The sequence below is a fragment of the Penicillium odoratum genome (genome assembly GCF_028828045.1).
Source record: "Penicillium odoratum strain IBT 22623 chromosome Unknown utg000001l_segment0_segment0, whole genome shotgun sequence".
Taxonomy (NCBI): Eukaryota; Fungi; Ascomycota; class Eurotiomycetes; order Eurotiales; family Aspergillaceae; genus Penicillium; species Penicillium odoratum.
Window position 1 is genome coordinate 5,268,099 of NW_026643143.1, and position 18,551 is coordinate 5,286,649.

The 18,551-nt window shown below is 49.0% G+C and overlaps 7 protein-coding genes across 7 annotated transcripts; 2 read left to right on the plus strand and 5 right to left on the minus strand.

Moving 5' to 3' along the window:
- Positions 1-1,247: 1,247 nt before the first annotated feature.
- On the minus strand, positions 1,248-2,036 carry esdC (GTP-binding protein EsdC; the record flags this gene model as incomplete). The annotated part of the gene is made up of 1 exon (XM_057135837.1): positions 1,248-2,036. One exon carries the CDS (start codon positions 2,034-2,036, stop codon positions 1,248-1,250), a length of 789 nt encoding a protein of 262 aa, XP_057001773.1.
- Positions 2,037-3,594: 1,558 nt separating this feature from the next.
- On the minus strand, positions 3,595-7,415 carry N7520_001903 (DNA-directed RNA polymerase II subunit RPB2; the record flags this gene model as incomplete). The annotated part of the gene is made up of 2 exons (XM_057135838.1): positions 3,595-3,757; positions 3,811-7,415. The coding sequence occupies 2 exons, from the start codon at positions 7,413-7,415 to the stop codon at positions 3,595-3,597; spliced, it is 3,768 nt and encodes a 1,255-aa protein (XP_057001774.1).
- Positions 7,416-8,029: 614 nt separating this feature from the next.
- On the minus strand, positions 8,030-10,183 carry N7520_001904 (beta-catenin-like protein 1; the record flags this gene model as incomplete). The annotated part of the gene is made up of 7 exons (XM_057135839.1): positions 8,030-8,112; positions 8,162-8,558; positions 8,612-9,126; positions 9,336-9,553; positions 9,603-9,709; positions 9,765-10,028; positions 10,157-10,183. 7 exons carry the CDS (start codon positions 10,181-10,183, stop codon positions 8,030-8,032), a joined length of 1,611 nt encoding a protein of 536 aa, XP_057001775.1.
- Positions 10,184-10,484: 301 nt separating this feature from the next.
- Positions 10,485-10,770, plus strand: N7520_001905 (uncharacterized protein; the record flags this gene model as incomplete). The annotated part of the gene is made up of 3 exons (XM_057135840.1): positions 10,485-10,595; positions 10,647-10,696; positions 10,764-10,770. The coding sequence occupies 3 exons, from the start codon at positions 10,485-10,487 to the stop codon at positions 10,768-10,770; spliced, it is 168 nt and encodes a 55-aa protein (XP_057001776.1).
- Positions 10,771-12,487: 1,717 nt separating this feature from the next.
- On the plus strand, positions 12,488-14,883 carry N7520_001906 (transcription factor domain-containing protein; the record flags this gene model as incomplete). Its single annotated transcript, XM_057135841.1, has 2 exons — positions 12,488-13,093; positions 13,147-14,883. The coding sequence occupies 2 exons, from the start codon at positions 12,488-12,490 to the stop codon at positions 14,881-14,883; spliced, it is 2,343 nt and encodes a 780-aa protein (XP_057001777.1).
- Positions 14,884-15,200: 317 nt separating this feature from the next.
- On the minus strand, positions 15,201-16,771 carry N7520_001907 (nicotinate phosphoribosyltransferase; the record flags this gene model as incomplete). The annotated part of the gene is made up of 5 exons (XM_057135842.1): positions 15,201-15,421; positions 15,472-15,790; positions 15,840-16,459; positions 16,530-16,613; positions 16,663-16,771. The coding sequence occupies 5 exons, from the start codon at positions 16,769-16,771 to the stop codon at positions 15,201-15,203; spliced, it is 1,353 nt and encodes a 450-aa protein (XP_057001778.1).
- A 950-nt stretch (positions 16,772-17,721) lies between these two features.
- On the minus strand, positions 17,722-18,109 carry N7520_001908 (uncharacterized protein; the record flags this gene model as incomplete). The annotated part of the gene is made up of 2 exons (XM_057135843.1): positions 17,722-17,965; positions 18,018-18,109. The coding sequence occupies 2 exons, from the start codon at positions 18,107-18,109 to the stop codon at positions 17,722-17,724; spliced, it is 336 nt and encodes a 111-aa protein (XP_057001779.1).
- Positions 18,110-18,551: the final 442 nt, after the last annotated feature.

Genomic DNA, 18,551 nt, shown 5'->3' on the forward strand with positions numbered 1-18,551 from the left:
TCTTTCTAAATCGCAGATATCTATCTAACGTTTGAAGTATGCTAAGAATCAACAATAATATATATTTCGACTGACATTGCAGCACATGTGCAGGAGGCTCGGCACATACGTATGCTTAGGTGTATCTTCACAACTGTCAACTCCTCAAATAAACATTGATTGATCAAAAGTATGGACATGGATACTCCTGTACGGCTTTTCCAATGAGGATGTTTGCATTGGAAAGAATCTGCATTTCGCGGTCTGGGTGTTGAACGATGAGACGGCGCTGATTGCCTCATTGCAGTAGTCACCAAAGCCCAATCACAAGATGGTTGGTTATGGGGATATATTCAATTGCCACAATTTACCATGGGATCCATCGGCATACAATCAAAACGTCGGCCCTCTCAAAGCTGGAGAGATGGGTATATGTATGGATGGAGATGGACAGATTTGTGTCTTCACTTAAGACATGCCCCTCTCTTTCATCCACCGCTTTCCAGTTTCCAGAAGATGCGAAAAATGAAGACCCTATAGATACCGGTAGGTGGCTCATTACCTCGCCATCCACCTTCACTCCTACCTCACTATCAGATCCAATCTGACTCGGGCCACCTGTCCTATATACGAGTAAAAGTTTTGACCAGCATAATTCCCGAGGTCTATACATGATGGGCCAGGAAACAAGGTGCAGATACTCATTTTCTATCACCGTACTAACATCTACAAAGGAATGAAGCACCACGAGATCCAATGGTCATATCTCATTATTCATAGCATCTAAAATAAGACCTAACCACGACGCGAGCTTTGAAAGCCCCGGCATCAATGGATGCTCATGGTTACGAGATGCAAGGCTCGTCCGCAAGGCCGTGTCCGGGAAATTGTCATGCGGACACGGAGCGGGATTGACTCTTATGGCTCGCATGCGAGATAAGCTTATCGACCACCGGTCTGGACGTGCGGACAAGTCCAGGGTGGATATTGTCGGATTGGTGCATCGGATTTGGGCATCGATGTCTTCTTGCTCCTCCCCCCTCATCCCCATCCCCATTTCTCCCTTCTCAACAACACATCCCCACCCATACCGAAGTGAAGCCGGTTCACCCTCGGCGAAGGGTTTTTTTTGGTATTTTCTTTTTCAAAAGCAAGGTAATCAAATAGACGCAAACCGAATCCCTGCTACCAGGTCCAAGCGTATGACGTGGAAACAGATCCCAGGTAGTCCATGTTCATGGAACACGGACTAGCCCAAACGTCGAGCCCTAACGGCGGACAACGATGCCCTGGCGACGGGCACCACTGCGGGCACGGCGGTACTCCTCATCACTGTCTTCATCCTCGGAGCAGCTAGCATCAGACGACTCATCAAGGTAGCCGCAGCGGCTGCCACCACAGTCCAGCTTGACACGGTCTCCCTTGCGGGTGATACCGTAGCGTTCGCAAGAGCAAACGGACTGGGGGTCGCTCATGGAGGACAAAGAAGAAGGCGAAGTCGAGCCGGAAGAGCGGGACGACAGCGAGGAACCAGCCGAGGAAGGCGGGCTGTTGGAGTAGGAGTACTCATCCGACAGACGAGAGCCGGCAAAGCGGCGAGTCAAGTCATCGACGGTTGGGGCGCCGAACTCGGCTTCGCGAAGCTGGCGCGAGGCGTAGGGCTTGGAGGGCTTAGGGTGCTGGATCTTGGACGGCGAGAGGGAGCGGCCGTGGGCGACGTTCGAGCTGCGACGGGTCGAGGTGCGGGTGCTGGAGCTAGTGGACTTTCCGCCGGGGACATCGAGGATGTTGAGCTTGCGGCCTGTGGTTGGCTCGACGGTGTACTCGACGGCTGGGTCGTGGGAGACGTGGTACCCATCCATGATGTAGTAGTACCAGTAGCGGCTACCGAGCTGGAGCATAGAGGTCTGGAAGCGGAACTTGCCGACCCAGGCACCGGGCTTGTCTTCGGCTGAGAGTGGCAGCTGGCGGGCGTAGTTGTCCCAGGATCCGACCAGGTGGACGGTCTTGACATTGGACGAGGTCCGCAGAGAGAACTTGAGTTGAACGGCGGCCATTATGAATCAAATAAATTATATTGGACGTAAAGAGTCAATTGGAATCAGAGCTACCAGAGTCTGATGTGATTGTATTGAATCTTGTCGAATTCGAAGTCGAAGTCGCAAGGAATCGGTCCAGAAGAATGTGAGCGAGATTAAATTAACGTGTTTGTTGAATGAGCAAGGCACAAACGTTGACCAGCAACGAAGAGTAAATCAAAGGTAAGGCTGTCACTGTTAGAGCACAGCTCTTTGTAAATTAAAGTAATAAAAAAGAAAAAAAAGAATCGTGGGCCACCAGTGCCTAGATTCAGACTCAAACAACAAAAACTCGCTGAAGAAAAGAAAGAAGAAATCCGCCTGGGCGGTTCTGGACTGTTTTTAAGGGAAATCGACTGGATTATGCAGAGGATTGAAGGTTGATGGCCAGCGGGTATTCAAGCTACTTCATTGGTTGGACTAGTTGTTGACAAGTCCATCACTGTGTAACAATATGCTTAACCAATCAAACCCCTGTAATTGACGCTACCAAGTGAGACCAGTAAGACCAGATGAGGGGCAGCACTGGAACTCATTGAATCAGCCTCTTTCGTCAAGCTCATACATTCTACGTTCTAGTATATCCCTTCTCTAATATACACAAAATATAGCCACAGTGAAAACCACCTACATGAATAAATCCCCAAACTAACAAGAGATGATTGATGAAATCAGTCTGCGCACAGTCCAATCTACAAGGTTTGAGTTTCAATGACGGGAAAAATCACCGTCATCCTGCTGTCCCAGGTGATTCCCCGCCAGTTATAGACCAATACGAGTCCAGAATCAACACCTTTCCCGCATGTACATACATGTACTCTCCAAACACGGAATCAAGAGAAAGGCTTTCCTTTCCCTGCATCCCGCGAGTACATTCACAATCCCTTCTAGCCCCACTGTCAGCCCCCGTGGATCATGTTGATTGGCAGTTACTTTGACGTCCGATCGGCCTGCACGTAATTCTGAAGTTGCTTTTTGAGTCTAGGCTACTTGGGTACAAGGGTACAACGTGGCGAATAATAATAGAACTTGATCCTGGGACCAAGGCATACTTGAGTAAATTGCGTACAGTGATAGGTGCGGGGCTTTGCCAACAGTGAGCAGTGGGACGGGAACAAATGGGCCGGCTGCATGATGAAGACCTGGGCGTAGTGCGCACTCTTCATATGAAATGTTCTTAAATCTGCATGTTTCCATATTTTTCGATAACTGTCGCTGCGCCATGACTAGTCGGCCTGACTTTCTAAGTATTGTACTGCTGACCGGTATAGACTTGGTTTCGGGTTGCCCGACCAATACGTCCAGCTGAAGGAGATATACCAGGAGTTTTTTTGATTGACATCTTACTCTGCTATCTAGTAGCTAAGAATACTGTTACAGGCACGGCAAATACACAAAATTTGATTTCCGACTATGTATGACCGATAGAATGCGAGGGCCAAAGATCCCCAGACGCCACAATAGTCCTAAGGACTCGCAATTTTCGAGTGAATCATTAAAGTACAATGTAAATGAGAATTGTGCAAGGTGCATGCAATTATCGCACCGACACCCCGGACCGATCAGTAAACATCCGAGCGGCAATGTTCATCGAGGCCAGCTCTTGGAACAGAAGCTTGGCAGCGTAGGGGATGTGGACCTGCGAGATACGGTGCTTGTTGTTGCACAGGCGGCACTCGAAGAGACCCTTCTTCAGTTTACTATTTCCGTGTTAGTATTGATTCAAGAGAAATTTAGGAGGGGATTAACGTACGCAATGGGTGTCATCAGGCCACAGTCATCGCAAATGTGGACTCGGAACGGATCAGAAACGTCAAAGAGACGCTCCTTCAGGAAGGCACTGGCACCGTGGGCGATCATACAATCGCGCTCCATCTCTCCGAATCGGAGACCACCATCACGGGCACGACCCTCGACTGGCTGACGGGTCAGAATCTGGGTGGGACCACGAGCACGAGCGTGAATCTTGTCGTCCACCATGTGACGCAGACGCTGGTAGTATGTCGGGCCCAGGAACACCTGCGCCACCAACTTGCGACCGGTGTAACCGTTGTACATGACCTCAAATCCACGCGACTGGTAACCGTGCTCCCGAAGCAGGCGAGAGACCGAGTCGACTGTCACGTCGGTGAAAGGAGTGGCATCACCTTCGAACCCACGGAGCGCCGACACCTTACTGAGTTGACACTCAATCAAGTGAGCAATGGTCATACGGGACGGAATGGCGTGCGGGTTGATGATGAGATCGGGCACCACACCTTCACGGGTGAAGGGCATATCCTCCTGTCGGTAAGTGATACCAATAGTACCCTTCTGACCGTGACGAGACGCAAACTTGTCACCAATCTGGGGGACCTTGGTAGTACGCATGCGGACCTTGACAAACTTCATATCATCGTTGCCCGTCGAGATCAAGACCTGGTCGACAATACCGTTCTCAGTGCTTCGCAGGGGTGTCGACACGTCCAATTTGGTGTGTGCCTTGGTACGCTGACCGAGCTCCTCCGCATCGGCGGCCAGAGGCGCAGTTTTACCAATAATGATATCTTCTCCGGAAACACGTGTACCAGGAGCAATGATACCATCGTCATCAAGCTTGTCGTATGTGCCCTTGCGCATACCGAGGGTGTCGAGTCGCATGGGCTTCTCAAATTTCTCCACAATGTTCGTGGCGATCGACTTCTCCGAATCGCTGTATGTACGGTAGAACAGACTGCGGAAAAGACCGCGGTCAATACTACTCTGATTCATGACGACGGAATCTTCCTGGTTGTATCCAGAGTAACAAGCAATGGCGACAATCGCATTCTGACCGGCGGGCAGCTCGCGGAAACGCAAGAACTCCATGGAACGGGTCGTAGCAAGCGGCTTCTGAGGATAGTAAAGAATGTTCGCCATCGTCTCCATGCGCTGTGCAAAGTTTGTCAAGAACACACCCATAGCCTGCTTACCCATAGCGGACTGATAGGTGTTACGAGGCGACTGGTTGTGATCCGGGAATGGAATGATACTGGCGCAAACACCGAGAATCATACTGGGGTGGATCTCACAGTGAGTCCAGGTGTGTGCCCGCTGGCTCAGAACCGAGCGGACTCGCTTATTGGGGTCGCTGTCGTCCACGGGCAGCGTGTAGCCAGCCTGGAGTTGTTTGGAGATCTCCAAGTCTTCAGGCGTCATCACAATCATAATGGTTTCCTCTTCCTCAGCATCCACGTACTCCACGGCCCCAGATCGCACCAATCCTTCCCATCCGAAGAAACGTTCGCGACGTTCTTCCGGGTCCAAGTCTGGTGGCAAATCCTTGTCTTCTTCCAGCTTGCGGATGTGCTCCTTGTTCAGGATCAGTGATCCGGCATTTTCGCTCTTGGGGTCGTTATCAACGACGAACAGCGGTCGACAAACACGTCCAGTATCAGTGAAGATCTTGAATTCTCGCTCACGAATGTCACGAATCAAACTGACTTCGTGAGAGATCATGTTTCGTCGACGAAGAGACGCCATGGTATTGACAAGATGCGATGGGTCGCGGTGAATACCAACCCACACACCATTGACAAACACCTTGGTGGCATTAGGTGTGACTTGAGGCTCGAACTCCTCGAGAACCTCCATATTCCGCTGGATCATGAAATCGATAATCGGCTCACTAGGTGTACCGACGGTGATGTAGCACATAAGTGCCAAGTTCTTGACCAGACCACAAGCTTGACCTTCAGGCGTCTCGGCCGGGCACACAAGACCCCAGTGAGTGTTGTGAAGCTGACGAGGCTTGGCAATCTTACCATCTCGCCCAATAGGTGTATTGGTACGTCGCAAATGCGACAACGAAGATGCGTACGTATAACGACTCAGCACCTGAGATACACCAGCCTTGGCGCTGGCAGCCTTCTTCTGCTCACCCCAGTTACCAGTAGCGAGAGCGTACTTCAGTCCACCGGAGAGGGTAGCAGCCTTGAGACCCACGTTAAGGTAGATCTCACGGCTAGTCTCAACACAACGCTGGACATAACGCTGGAGATCGCGGGTAACACGAGTAAAGAGAACCCGGAAAAGACCGGCTAGAAGTGGACCAGCCAGATCCAGGCGCTTCTTTCCAAAATGATCACGGTCATCAACATCTCGGCGACCAAGAGCACACTGCAACAGGCGATGCACCATGTAGCCAAGGAAGAAGGCTTTGCGAGTTTCACTACCTTCGCTTTGGGAGATATGGGGTAGCAGCTCCTTTTGCATGATCTCTCGTGCATAACGGACACGTCGCTCATGGTTAAGGTTGGACTGGGAGGAGCCACGTTTGGCAATGAAATCCAAAGCCACCTCACGGTCCTGAATGACGAAGCCCTCCTCGATACAGGGCTTCAGCATTTCCAGCATCGGAATATCATTGCGGTCGTAGCAAATGTGGTTCAGGATATCCTCGTCAGAGACGACACCAAGAGCTCGGAAAACGACGACGATGGGAATATCGGCCTTGACATATGGGAGAGTTGAACGAATAGTAGGACCGAAACCACCCTTGGCACTATCACCCTTGGCGAAGAGCTTCAAGGAAAGCTGGGACAAAAGCCGAGATCCCTTTTCAACAGCACTGCGAATTTCGGCAACGTAGGGTGTGGGACTCGGGGGTGCCTTCTTAAAGACCTGGACAATGTTTCCAGCACTGCGCTCCTGTGCAATAAGAACCTTTTCACTTCCGTTGATAATGAAGTAACCACCGGAGTCGTAAGGGCACTCGTTCCAGGCATAGAGGGACTGTTCGTTGAGATCTTTAAGGATACAGTACTTGGACTTCAGCATAATGGGCATCTTGCCGATAAAAACTGTCTCCTTCTTGTCCGAATTTCCTGCAAAGTCGACCTCGTCCCACTGAAGATATGTACCGCGATTCTTGCGGTCTTCCTCACCCTCACCAGGCTCCTCATCATCGCGGTCGGCGATCAACCGCTCTCGTCCTTCCATGACCTTCTTTGTGACGTCGAGGTACAGGGGACTGGCGTAGGTAAGGTTTCGCAAACGGGCTTCCTGGGGCAACATGATTGTTGTTGCGCCATCTCCTTCGGTGACTGATGGTCGCGAAAGCATGACTGTGCCGAATTTGAGCTCGTAACGGCGGACAACCACCGGGTCGTCTTCGTCTTCGGAGGGAGGGAGGGTCTGATCAAGTACCACCTGTCCTTGCTCCTCCACCATCTCCTGCATGGTTGAGGAAATGAACTCGTCGAAAGAATCGAGCTGCTGAGACACGAGACCCTTTGTGTCGAAGAACGAAGAGATCACAGTCCAGCAGTCTTCGGAGGTAATTCCTTCATCCGCATCATCGTAAAACTCCTCCTCGTATGTTTCATCGTAGTCTGCCATTGTGTCGATCTTCTGGGAACTCCCAGTGCGTTCTTAGTGGCGAGGGCGAAAAGTGAAATGAGGGATCCTCGAAGGGTCGCAGAGGCGCGTCGGGTCGGGGAAAGCAATTATTTAGGATTCACCCAACGCGCTGCAACACCCGCCTGTCAGTGACTGTAGAGTAATTTCTGCAGTCGGTCCAGACAAGTGAGGAAGCTGTGAGGGGAGCTCGGTGGGATAAAAGAAAACTCCCAGCGGTGACAGATGAGTGATTTGCGATCTCCCAGGATCTTGATGCTTCGGCGGCGCCGAAATACCACACTAGTCCTGATAAGGATTCTTCAGTCACGTGGAAAGTATAACATCACGTGATGTAGAGTAAAAGTCGAAGATTCTTAGTTTCAAATGAAATTAGATATCTCTACTCAGCCTTGCAATGGAAAAGTTGCGAGATTGAAAAATTACTGCTAACATCTACTTGAAGATCATATTACCATGGACTAAGCTCATACTGCGCAAATTATACTATGTGGATTCCATAGGCGTCTTCATTGTAAACCAACACAATCATCTGCAGTGATACTGGACAGACCTTGGAATAATATCGAATATAGTACATTGCAGTTGTGAAACCCTTACACAAACTGTAGTAAGGTGTTCAGCATATCCTTAGTGTCCTTCTGTCCTGGATCTTCATCACCCAGTCCTTGCAATTGCTCTAGAATGGAGTTAGTACGCGGGTAAACATAGGTCCCGATGATGCTTACCTTGTAGGGTACCCCGAATCAGGGAAAGGTCTTCGTCGCGGTCTGCTAAGAGGGCTACAATCCTCTTCTTAGCGCCGTCATCCTCCGCAATGAGCCAAGCCAAGACAACATCAATTGTCTGCAAGGAAAAGAGTCCAACATCAAACCGCCGAGATAGCCATTCGCCAGCCATGATTTCTTGATCCTCCGGAGGATAAGACTTGCGTTCTTTCTCAATGGCTTGTTCGACAGGTGCCACTCGTGCAGCATACTCTCGTCTCAACTTTATTAGTTTCTCGATTTTCTCGTAATCCTTCTCCATGAACTTCGCCAGGGTCCTAATACGCGGTGCCGAAGCACCAGGCAGGAGTCGTAGGAGGGAGGCAAAGATGCCTAACAAGTGCTCGATATTTTGTCCCTCTTGCTGTTTCTTGTGAGCGAAACACCACACCAGCAGGAGACCGTGCTTACCTTCTTCATGAACATGCCGAAAATTGTCCTCAGTCCGACTGCTTCAACTAATCGCTCACAGGCCGGACCACCTGTTGCTCCACCAAAGGCATGATCGAGAGTCCTTAGAGCCCGTGATTTGCTAAATTTACCCTCTTTAAGCATGATCAAGGCAAGTTCGATTCCCTCAGCTTCAATGAACTTCTCTTTTCCGATCGGCTCATCGACCAGACAGATCAAAGCATCGAAAAGATTCTCCACATATTCTTCCTCATCGGAGTCCTTCTCAGGGTCCCTTTTGCGGTATAGACTGAGAATTTGAAGGATGATGTCGACACCTTCGAGACCGATAAACCTTTCCCGGTTCTTAGATGATGATTGCAATAGAATGGCCAGTACCTCTGCTGCGTACTGCTTGTTTTGACTGACAGGGGATTCCTTCTTCTGGATACGAGCTATGATCCATTGAAGGATAGAAGGATCCTGGCCAATTTTCTCTGCGACAGAGGTCTGAGAACATAGATTCTCCAGCACATCTGGGTACTATTAGTGGTGCTCATCTTATCTGGGAAATTGTACCTACTGAGAATATAGTAAACGCCCGCCCTGTCAGTCTCCACGCCCTCGTCCAGACGAGTGAGATTTGAGGTCATTAGTTCTATGAGATCGGCGTCCATCTAGTTTGATCAGCATTCTATCGCAAAAATAAAATATGCCTTGGAGCCTACCATTGCGTTGACCAAACTGTCCCACTGTTCCTGTTCCGCCTCGACATCCTCATCTGTAAGCTCACCGATGATTTGAATTACGTCGATCGCGATATCCGCGTTCTCGTGAGAGAGTAGCGATATCAATGAGCCAATGCAGCCCATTTTCGAAAACTCCTCGTAGAGCTCTGAGTGTTCTGACAGGATAGATAGTCCCTTGATCTCGGTATCCAGATCGGCTTCGGATGCCATGAACCTGCAGTCAATTAGCATACAGCCTGCATTTTTCCCTAGTCCTGACATACATTTGGGGATCATTTTCGAATTTGGCTCGTAACTCGGCGTTCTTGGATATCTTTTTTTCGAAATTCAAGGCGAATCGCCGGACCCAGGCTGTGTCGAATTTCTCGGGCTGGACAGTAGTCATTAGCATAGTGACAGTCAAGGACCTGGAGACATGAACATACTGCAGCTTCATCTTCTTCTTGCTGGTCAATATACTGCATCGCTTGGGCGGTCTTTTGCTCCATTCCTCCGCCAAAGAAGCGGCCTTCCTCGTCGTCGGGAATGTCTTCGGTGTCCATGTCTGGGGGCATTTCGGGGCCAGCTTCGCCATCATCATCAATGTCTTCCTCAACCATGGCTTCCTTTCCCTTGGACCTCACGTCGGTATTGGGGTCTAGCTTGGCGGATTTGTAGACCTCATCTTGTGTTGGGTTAGCTGATGTCGGCTATGGCAGGGAAGAGGCGCGTACTTGGGTCTTTCAGCGGCTCAAATTTGCGCTTGGAGCTTCCTACACTCAAAGGTTTCTTCAAAAGTCAGAGAGAGACTGAAAAGGGGTGGGAAACTATGACTTACCTTGAAGAGCTCATCGACACTAGTCATGGCTGCGGCGCGTGCTCCTCAACAAGAACTAAGCAATGACACCTGGGTTTCCGATCACAATAATTTTAAAGTTGATGCGATTGAGAAAAAGTAAAAGTGAAGATCCCCGCCTTTGTTCTCCCAGTGACTGAGCGAGCGAGACAAGGTGCTGCATTGCGCGCCCGCGCAAAAGATATACGGGTGTCGAAAGACACCTATGACGCAGTGACGCCAAACGTTCCCGAGGCCGCAGATTTCTCGACCTCCGACCTCCATCCCCATTCCTACATCACCCTTTGCTTTCACTCCATCTACAATCACAATGGCCCCCAAGAACTACTCCGCCTCCCAGAAGGGATTCATCGGCACCGTCTTCGACGAGGCCCGCAACCCCGAGAACGCCACCATCGTCCGCAGCATTGCCATCTTCACCGTACGTCCGTTCAACAATAGAAACTGGTTCAGGATCTGACATTATCTCTAGGTCGGCATTGCTTTCCTCCACAGCAGCCTCGGCGAGATCCTCCTCCCTCCGTAAGTCAAGTCATATCCAGACTCGGTCATCGGATCATTGGCACGAGATCGAACTAACGCGTCCCAGTATGTAAACCAACCATATACTCGAACATCGACCTCCCCTCCTCGTGAAACGTTTTTTTCTATGGAAGCATAATGGCGCCGGTCAGGGGACAAGTTGCATACACTCCGATGCTCCTATTTTTATCTGTACAATAGTTTCGCAAAGGCATACCCCATTTGGCTGCACGGGCGGTGCCACAGCTTTGTCATGAATACCAAGGATTTTGACTGTCATTTTATTACAATCAGTAACATGGACTGGAGAGGACGAAATAATCTTGGAACTCTCAGATCGATCTCAACCACATTAACACATGCAGGCAATGATTCTCCAGGTCCAGGTCCACAATGTGGTGATCACTGTGGACCTAGAACTGGTTGAGATGGGAACTCTTTATGTACTCCAGCTAATCGATCAGATCACTCTGTGAAAAGCTTAAGTATTTCAAATGTCCTCCATTCCCTTCCAGTGTCAAGTCGTTCAACTACCGAAAGTGCCATTCGCAGAGCTCCAGCGTGGAAGTGAAACAGAAAATCGAACACTGTTCCACGCATGCCAGGAATGTAGTTGTTTCTTGTTGACCATATGACTGGAAGGTATAAGCGAAAATGCCAATTGAAGATAGATGATGGTAAAATGGATTGTATGGAGCTTTTATTCCATGATAAATAAAATAGACTCGGGAATCGGCCTGCGCGCAAGGATACAGATCCTATTGATGGCAAACGAGCTGATGTGCATCAAGTTACTCCAGAATACTCATTCGATACATGTATGTCATCAGGAACAAAATAAGGAGCCAGACTGGAATCTTATAGTAGCACTCTCATCTCGATCAACTGGGCCTTCCATCTGGAACACTCAGTAAACTTAGCCCTTGGAACAGAGTCTCTAAGGCATCTGTGAGGCTGTTACCTGGCCAGTCCCAAGCAAACTCCCAGAATGACAATGTCGCTCCTAGTGGGCATACCACTCTACTCTTTAACGTTGTGGGTAGATTGCAGATACTGCCGACAGAAGGGAAAGATAGACCATAAAACCAGTTATATGTCAAGCCGGGACCGGGAAATGTGTTGGTAACATGGGTGAAACCCTCGTCAAATGTATGGGTGGATTGCTACTGAACTCATTGCATCGTGTGATAAGAGCTCCTGGAGAAAAGGCTCTGGTGAGCCACCAAAGCATGGCCTATCTAGTGCGAGTCCGGAACAATGCGACCATGTAGAGGCTGAAAAGTCAGGTTATTCCGTGGAGCAGGATGAGAACGAAACTCGTTCAGTCGAGTGGGCTAAGCAAGTCATGCTTGGAGGTGGAAGGTGATTGAAGAGCATTGACCCACTTAGCATTGATATAGGACCCTCGCTTTATTGAATCTCCGCACTTAGCCGCTATTCTACTCCGCAGTAGAATTGCATCAATTCTAACCACAGGTAGATTCCTGCTTTTAATTAGATCATAGAGCTCGTATTCATCAGCATTATATTAAACCTACGGTCAATCGGTACATCAAACTCAAATTTGACATCTTATTCCAACCATTCAGATTGACTCCACGTAAGCCTCCGCAAAATCCCCACATTTTCCCCCCCATGTCCCGAACACCGCCCTGCGCTTCACCGGGCTAGACAAATTGGTCCCTTTTTGCTTTTCGCTTCTACACGCCGATCTCAGTCCCTGTCACATCGAAAGAATACGAAAGGAGACACCGGCTGCATATGCATATGCGGATCCCTGCATAAGTGGCGATGTCTCTTTCCCCAAACAGCAATGCGCTGGCTCTGAAGCGGAAGCTACAGCAGCAAGCTGGTGCTCGCCACGAGCCGACATCTAAACGCCATAGTATCTCAGGATACGATCCACAGGCTCCATGGCTCTTTGAGTCCGGCAGGCCACTCAAGGGCTGGCGTAATCTGGGTGACCCTGCCGTCTCTAACTCGTTGCCACTTGCCAACATGGTTTCTGCGGTGCAGGATCTAATCGATCCGGACTTCGATCCTTTGACTGCCATTTTGGATGAAGAGCCGCGATTTCTGAAACCGCTGCCGAACCGCATCGCGCGAGAGGATCTGGAGTTTTTGCGCTTTCGGGGCGCGTTGTCGATCCCAGAGAGTGGGTTGCGCAATGAGCTGTTACGGTCGTATATCCAGTGGGTTCACAGTTTTATGCCTGTGCTTAACTTGCAAGAGCTTTTAAGATGCGTGGCAGAGAACGACCCCGATGGAAACATCAGTGTTCTGCTGTTCCAGGCGGTAATGTTTGTGGGGACAGCTTTTGTCGACATCAAGCACCTGCAGGCTGCAGGATATTCCACGAGGAAAGATGCACGCAATGCGTTCTTCACACGATTAAGAGTGCGTACCGCCCCTTTCACTCCAATTTGGATGGCCTAACCCTTGCATTGTAGCTTCTATACTCCCTTGACTGCGAAGAAGACCGTATCGTCATCCTGCAAACCGTACTACTCATGACATATTGGTCCGACCCCGAAAACAGCCTACAGCGGGATATTTGGGACTGGATAGGAGTGTGTAATACGCAGGCACATTCTATTGGATTAAACAAAGATCCATCCACCGCTGAGATCGATCCCAGGCTCAAAAGACTGCGCATTCGACTCTGGTGGTGTCTTTACTCCCGGGATCGATTGATCGCCATGGGAATGCGACGCCCGTTACAGGTGAACGAGGGCACAAGCAGTGTTCCCATGTTGAGACCAGAGGACTTTGATTTTGAGCCTTTCTCCCGATCTGCGATCGGTCTTTTCCGCTGTCGACAGCTCGAGGACGCATCACACCAAAAACGCCTGGCCACTATGTTCATTGAGAAGGTCAAGCTATGCCAATGCATTGGACGAGTAATATTTGCGCAATATGCGCCGTCACAACGACAATTTGGAGCAACAGACAGAACGACCGTTACGCTAGCTCCCCGACAGGCTTCGGAATCGGAATTTACTCGATGCAGCCAGAAACTAGATTCTTGGCTTACTGGCCTACCTAAAGATGCACAGTTTATTCCAGCATCCAAGAGCAATTTTCAGGATGGTGAGGATGTCCTACTTTTACACGGGGCTATGCTCCGCCTATTGTATCATGCGACCAGCAGCGCACTCCACAGGCCCTGGGCAGCCCACTCGAAAGACCAGTCGAAGTCTCGCACCGAGTGGCGTAATGCAGCCCGCACGAAGATGCATGAAGCTGCTTCCGGCATTACCCACATTATCCAAGGTCTTAACCAACTCAATCTCACACGGTTTCTACCACAGTCTGGCGTGACAGTAATCCTCCCAGCGGCCGTGGCACATCTTTCAAACTCCGTGTCCGACAACCCAGCTATCCGTGAGAGCAGCGCCCACAATTTCCAACGTTGCATCCACGTTTTGCACTGTTTAAAGGACATGTACCCAGCCGCCAACGTTGAATTCGCCAATCTCGAAGCCGCTATCAAGCTACAATCAGGCAATTACACCAACAACACATTCTTCCAGATCATGCAAAACAACTTCAACACACCGACCAGCCCTGTCGATTCAATCAGGAAACAAAGTAACGCCGACTCAATATCTACACCTCGTTCCCTCCGTCAAGACAGCACAAAACCCGATGTTCAAACCCCAGCATCTTACAGAACGGCATCTTTCCATGAAGAAAACCAACCTCAGCAACGAAACCAAAACATCCCTACATCTGGCGAACCATCACAAACCCCTGCTCAAGCTCACCGCCCATTCCCCAACGACTTCGACGACCACTTCGCAGCCGAAATAGCTCCAAACGACAGCAACCCCTACAACTATCTCAATATCGATTTCGACTTACCCGATATAGAAGATACGACCACCCACACCACACAACCGATGGAGATCTCACCTCCGGCAGAAGACCTCGATGCATTGGATTGGACAAAAGCTCTCTTTCAAGGAACAACCTTACCGGAACTTGATAGGTTCAAAGCCTTCGATCCACAGCGTCCTGCGCCGCAAAATATATCTCAGAGTGAACTGGAGGAACAGGATCTTTTTGCCTTTGCGCTTAAAGATGATGATTATGACAACGCATTGGCGCATCAATCTGGTCATGGCAATATTACGGGGGATTTGGATCGAGATCTGGGATTTCAGACTGAGGATGAAATGTTTTAGGGGTTTCTTCCATACATTGGAGATCCCTTTTTCAAGTCTTGACTTAACGATACCAATGCGTTTGGTTTTGGTTTTCCGTATCTGTACCGCATTTACGAGTGTATAACATCATATGATTTGGTCTTATCAACATGGCCATTGTGAATACCAACTGCGACTGCAATGTCATGATGTAGTCTCTTGTTCTATTAATGGATATCATGAAAACTACCTGTCTTTATGAACGTTTGAAATAATCGATCTTCACAAGCCAAGATGAAAGACAACAGCCTCCAGTAATACGTCATGAGGTATATTCCTCGAGTTCGTAATGAAATCTATTTCCGTTGAGCCCAACGGTTGCTCTCGTCAATTTGCACGCCCTCTTGCTCGGTGTATCCCAACCTCTTCTTCACCTCTGCAACAGTGGCGCTGTCTCCTGTATTCTTGCCGAGATTATCACTGAGCTTCACGGCCGGGCGGCCGTTAGCCGTGGAGATCTTGATGACAATGTTGAGAGGCTTTGACTTCTCGCCACTGGTCTTGCTGAGGTAGTCATCTAGAAAGATGTTAGCAGCCAGCATCGCCATTCGGTTAGGTTCTACTTACTTGTGAAGAAAGTTCCCACGCCGAAAGAGGGAGTTAGGCCCGCTTTGTCGGCAAGAGTCTTGTATTCAAGACAGGAATCAATGTCCAGCGAATCAGAGAACACGACCATCTTCTTGTCGGTGATACCTTCGCGATCATAGAACTCGCGCACCATCTTGATGAAGTTTGATGGGTCTCCTGAATCCTGGCGCACACCCGTGTAGGTCTGTGCGTATGTCTTGGAGGCACTGCTCTCGCTCTCGGGGGTTTTAATAGGCTTGCGGAACGCATCCAGGAAAGCCGGTGTACCGAATGTGTCGGTGAGGGCGATACCGAGGACCTTTTCAAGTTAGCTTCGCAGTCCGAGGTATGAACCATAGGATACTTACCCCCTCTCCGAAACATCCGAGCCAGTACTGCAATGCTAACTCATTGGCATTCTCATAATTGTTCGTGATAGCGGCGATGGTCATGTACCACTCGTGCGCGACAGTACCCACAGCATTGACATCGTACTTCATGGCAAAATGCACATTGCTCGTACCAGTCAATCCACCCTTCCAGCCATTCTTCTTTCCATCCTCTGCAGCACGAGTGAGACCCTTCATCACGATATCCTGAGTATGATAATCGCGTCGTCGCCGGGTCCCAAACTCGGAGAAAATACACCCGTTCTCCAGTAGTATACATCCCTTGCGGTATGCCTTTTCCTCCTGACCCTCGTAATCCCAGTCCTTATCACTGAACATGAAATACGCCTGGCTGGTCAGTGCCAGCAGCGGGATCTCATAGAGGATGGTATCGAGCCAGAGGCCCTTGACGACATATTCGATTGCGCCTTCGTCCTCGTCGCTGCCCGTATCTTGTGTAGGCGTGAATTTGACCTCAACCTGCTCGGCTGGTCTGAGTTGGAAGCTCTCAAGAAAGGTGAGGTAGGCATCGTTGAGGTATGGGCATTTGCGTTTAAGGAAAGCGCGCTCTTCGGCAGTGACGCGGAGGGTTCCGAGCTCTAACGCGAAAATTAATTATTATAAGTCATAGGAAAGTAGTGAGTGGGTTCAACTAGAAAAATCACTCACTCTCCAGCTGCTGCAGGAGCCATTTGTATGCCCCGCGCCGCAGCTTCATATGCGGGGTTCGATTCGTAAAGCCATAGGTCACATCTACCAGCTGGTTAGATGATGTAGTATAGATCCGGCGCATCTCACTTACAAACATCAGGGAAGTATTTGAGAATTGCGCATTGCATTGTCAGCTTGTAAAGATCGGTGTCTAGAAGGGAGGAGACGCCCTCTGGCGAGGAAGTGTTATCCTGGGCCATTTTGGTGGCGTATCGGGTAGTCTGATCTAGGTATCAAGTGAGCAGGAAGTGTCTGAGTTTCAGAGAGTGTACAGAAGGACAAGGTACGGCAATGCCCGACCTTTTGTTCTCTTTATCTTTAAGCAAACGCAAGCACACGCGTTAGCGCGGGGAAAATCCCGATTATGTTTGCAGCGTTTGCATCCAGGTTTGGTGGGGGTCAAGTAGATCGCAAAGCTTATGCTGATTGATTTTAGGGAATTAATTATCATTCCAATGATCACATTGCCTTTGCCATTCTTTCCATGTGTCTGGTATACGTTAGAACCGGTGAAGTCCTAATCCTCTCTTCTAGTTCGGAAGCAGCCTATTCTTACCCAATTAGCTCGGGTTACGCAACTTCGGACTTAGCGGTGAAATATTGATTTCTTTGAATGAACGTGGGCCGATTCATCACCTCGGCCACATTTGCCATTTTAGGCGTGGGTAATGTAAGAACCATGCTGAATTTTGATGGTCCTGAGAATTGCACGGATGACATCGCCATATTCCGACATAGTCCTTTATGCATTCTAATATGTAGCCTATTTTAAGGAGGCCATCGACTAGTACCTTGTATAGTAGGTTTATTCTCCTCAGCGTAACATCAAATTTCATTTCTGCGGCTTGCGATGCGCATAGAATTTGGACCTATGAGTTACTGTATACGGTTTGTTTTGTCTCTTCTAGTTTAGCGCACCAATACGTCGTTCTAGATAAGTTACTTACTTTAAAATGTCAACGCCTGTATAATTCTATTACTAGAGTTCAAACTGAAGGTTATCTTTTCGCACTTTAAGCCCTACTTGAAGAGACTGAAAGAATCTGTCTTGTTCTATTCGTATTCTAAAGAAACAAAAACTTTTAGCCCAAAGATCCACGAAAATGAAAGCGAATGTTACTAATGTGCGCTGAATAATTTAAATTCTGCGTCAATACTCATTCCCCTTTTCATTCAATATTTCAAGGAGACGCGGCGAACCCTTAGGATGCTTGAATATCTCTTTGGAATCGATCGTCTCCAAGAGGAAAGGCCCGGCATGATCCGTGTCCTCATAAATCAAATGACGAACAATTCCTTCGGCAGCGCTGCTAAATTGACGAAGCAGGCCTCCTTGTGACTCCTCCAGTATATCGATAAGAAGCTTAAATTCGGTGTCATTTGGGGCGAAGATCCTTCAAACAATTAGCAACTTCAAAAATGTCAAAAATAGATACTTTCACTCACATGTGGTCTGAAATTGGCTTCTCAGAATCTCCAGAGACTTTGCATGGTTGCATGAAAGCTAGACTGCTAATACCAAATTTGTCTGCAAACATTTGAAGTCGTCGTCCGAGTACTCGAAGACGAGACACAGATCTTCTTTTGGACTCATAGCCTTTGCATCCGGACTGAAGGTCAGGGAAGACCTCTTTCATCATCCTGTCAGTCACATAAGCCTCGTCATTGTGACTAGGATTTCCGAATCTGCCACTAGGTTGGATTATATCTCTTCCAGTGCAAATAACAATCTCCTTTGTTTTCCGGCTATCAGGGCCACCGCAGTTCTGAAACAGCTCCATCACATGATATCTCTTGAGAAGAGCGCAGTACATTTCCCGAACTTCCAGGTCTCCAATGATTCCCATTCTTTCACACCGTGTCGCATGAACTGAAATTCTCCAGTTTTGAGCCTGAGGCCAGGACCTTGAACATTCCAATGCTTCCTTTAAAGCGACAACGGAGCTGGGACCGGCTATTTGAGCCAAAATGGTGCAAAAA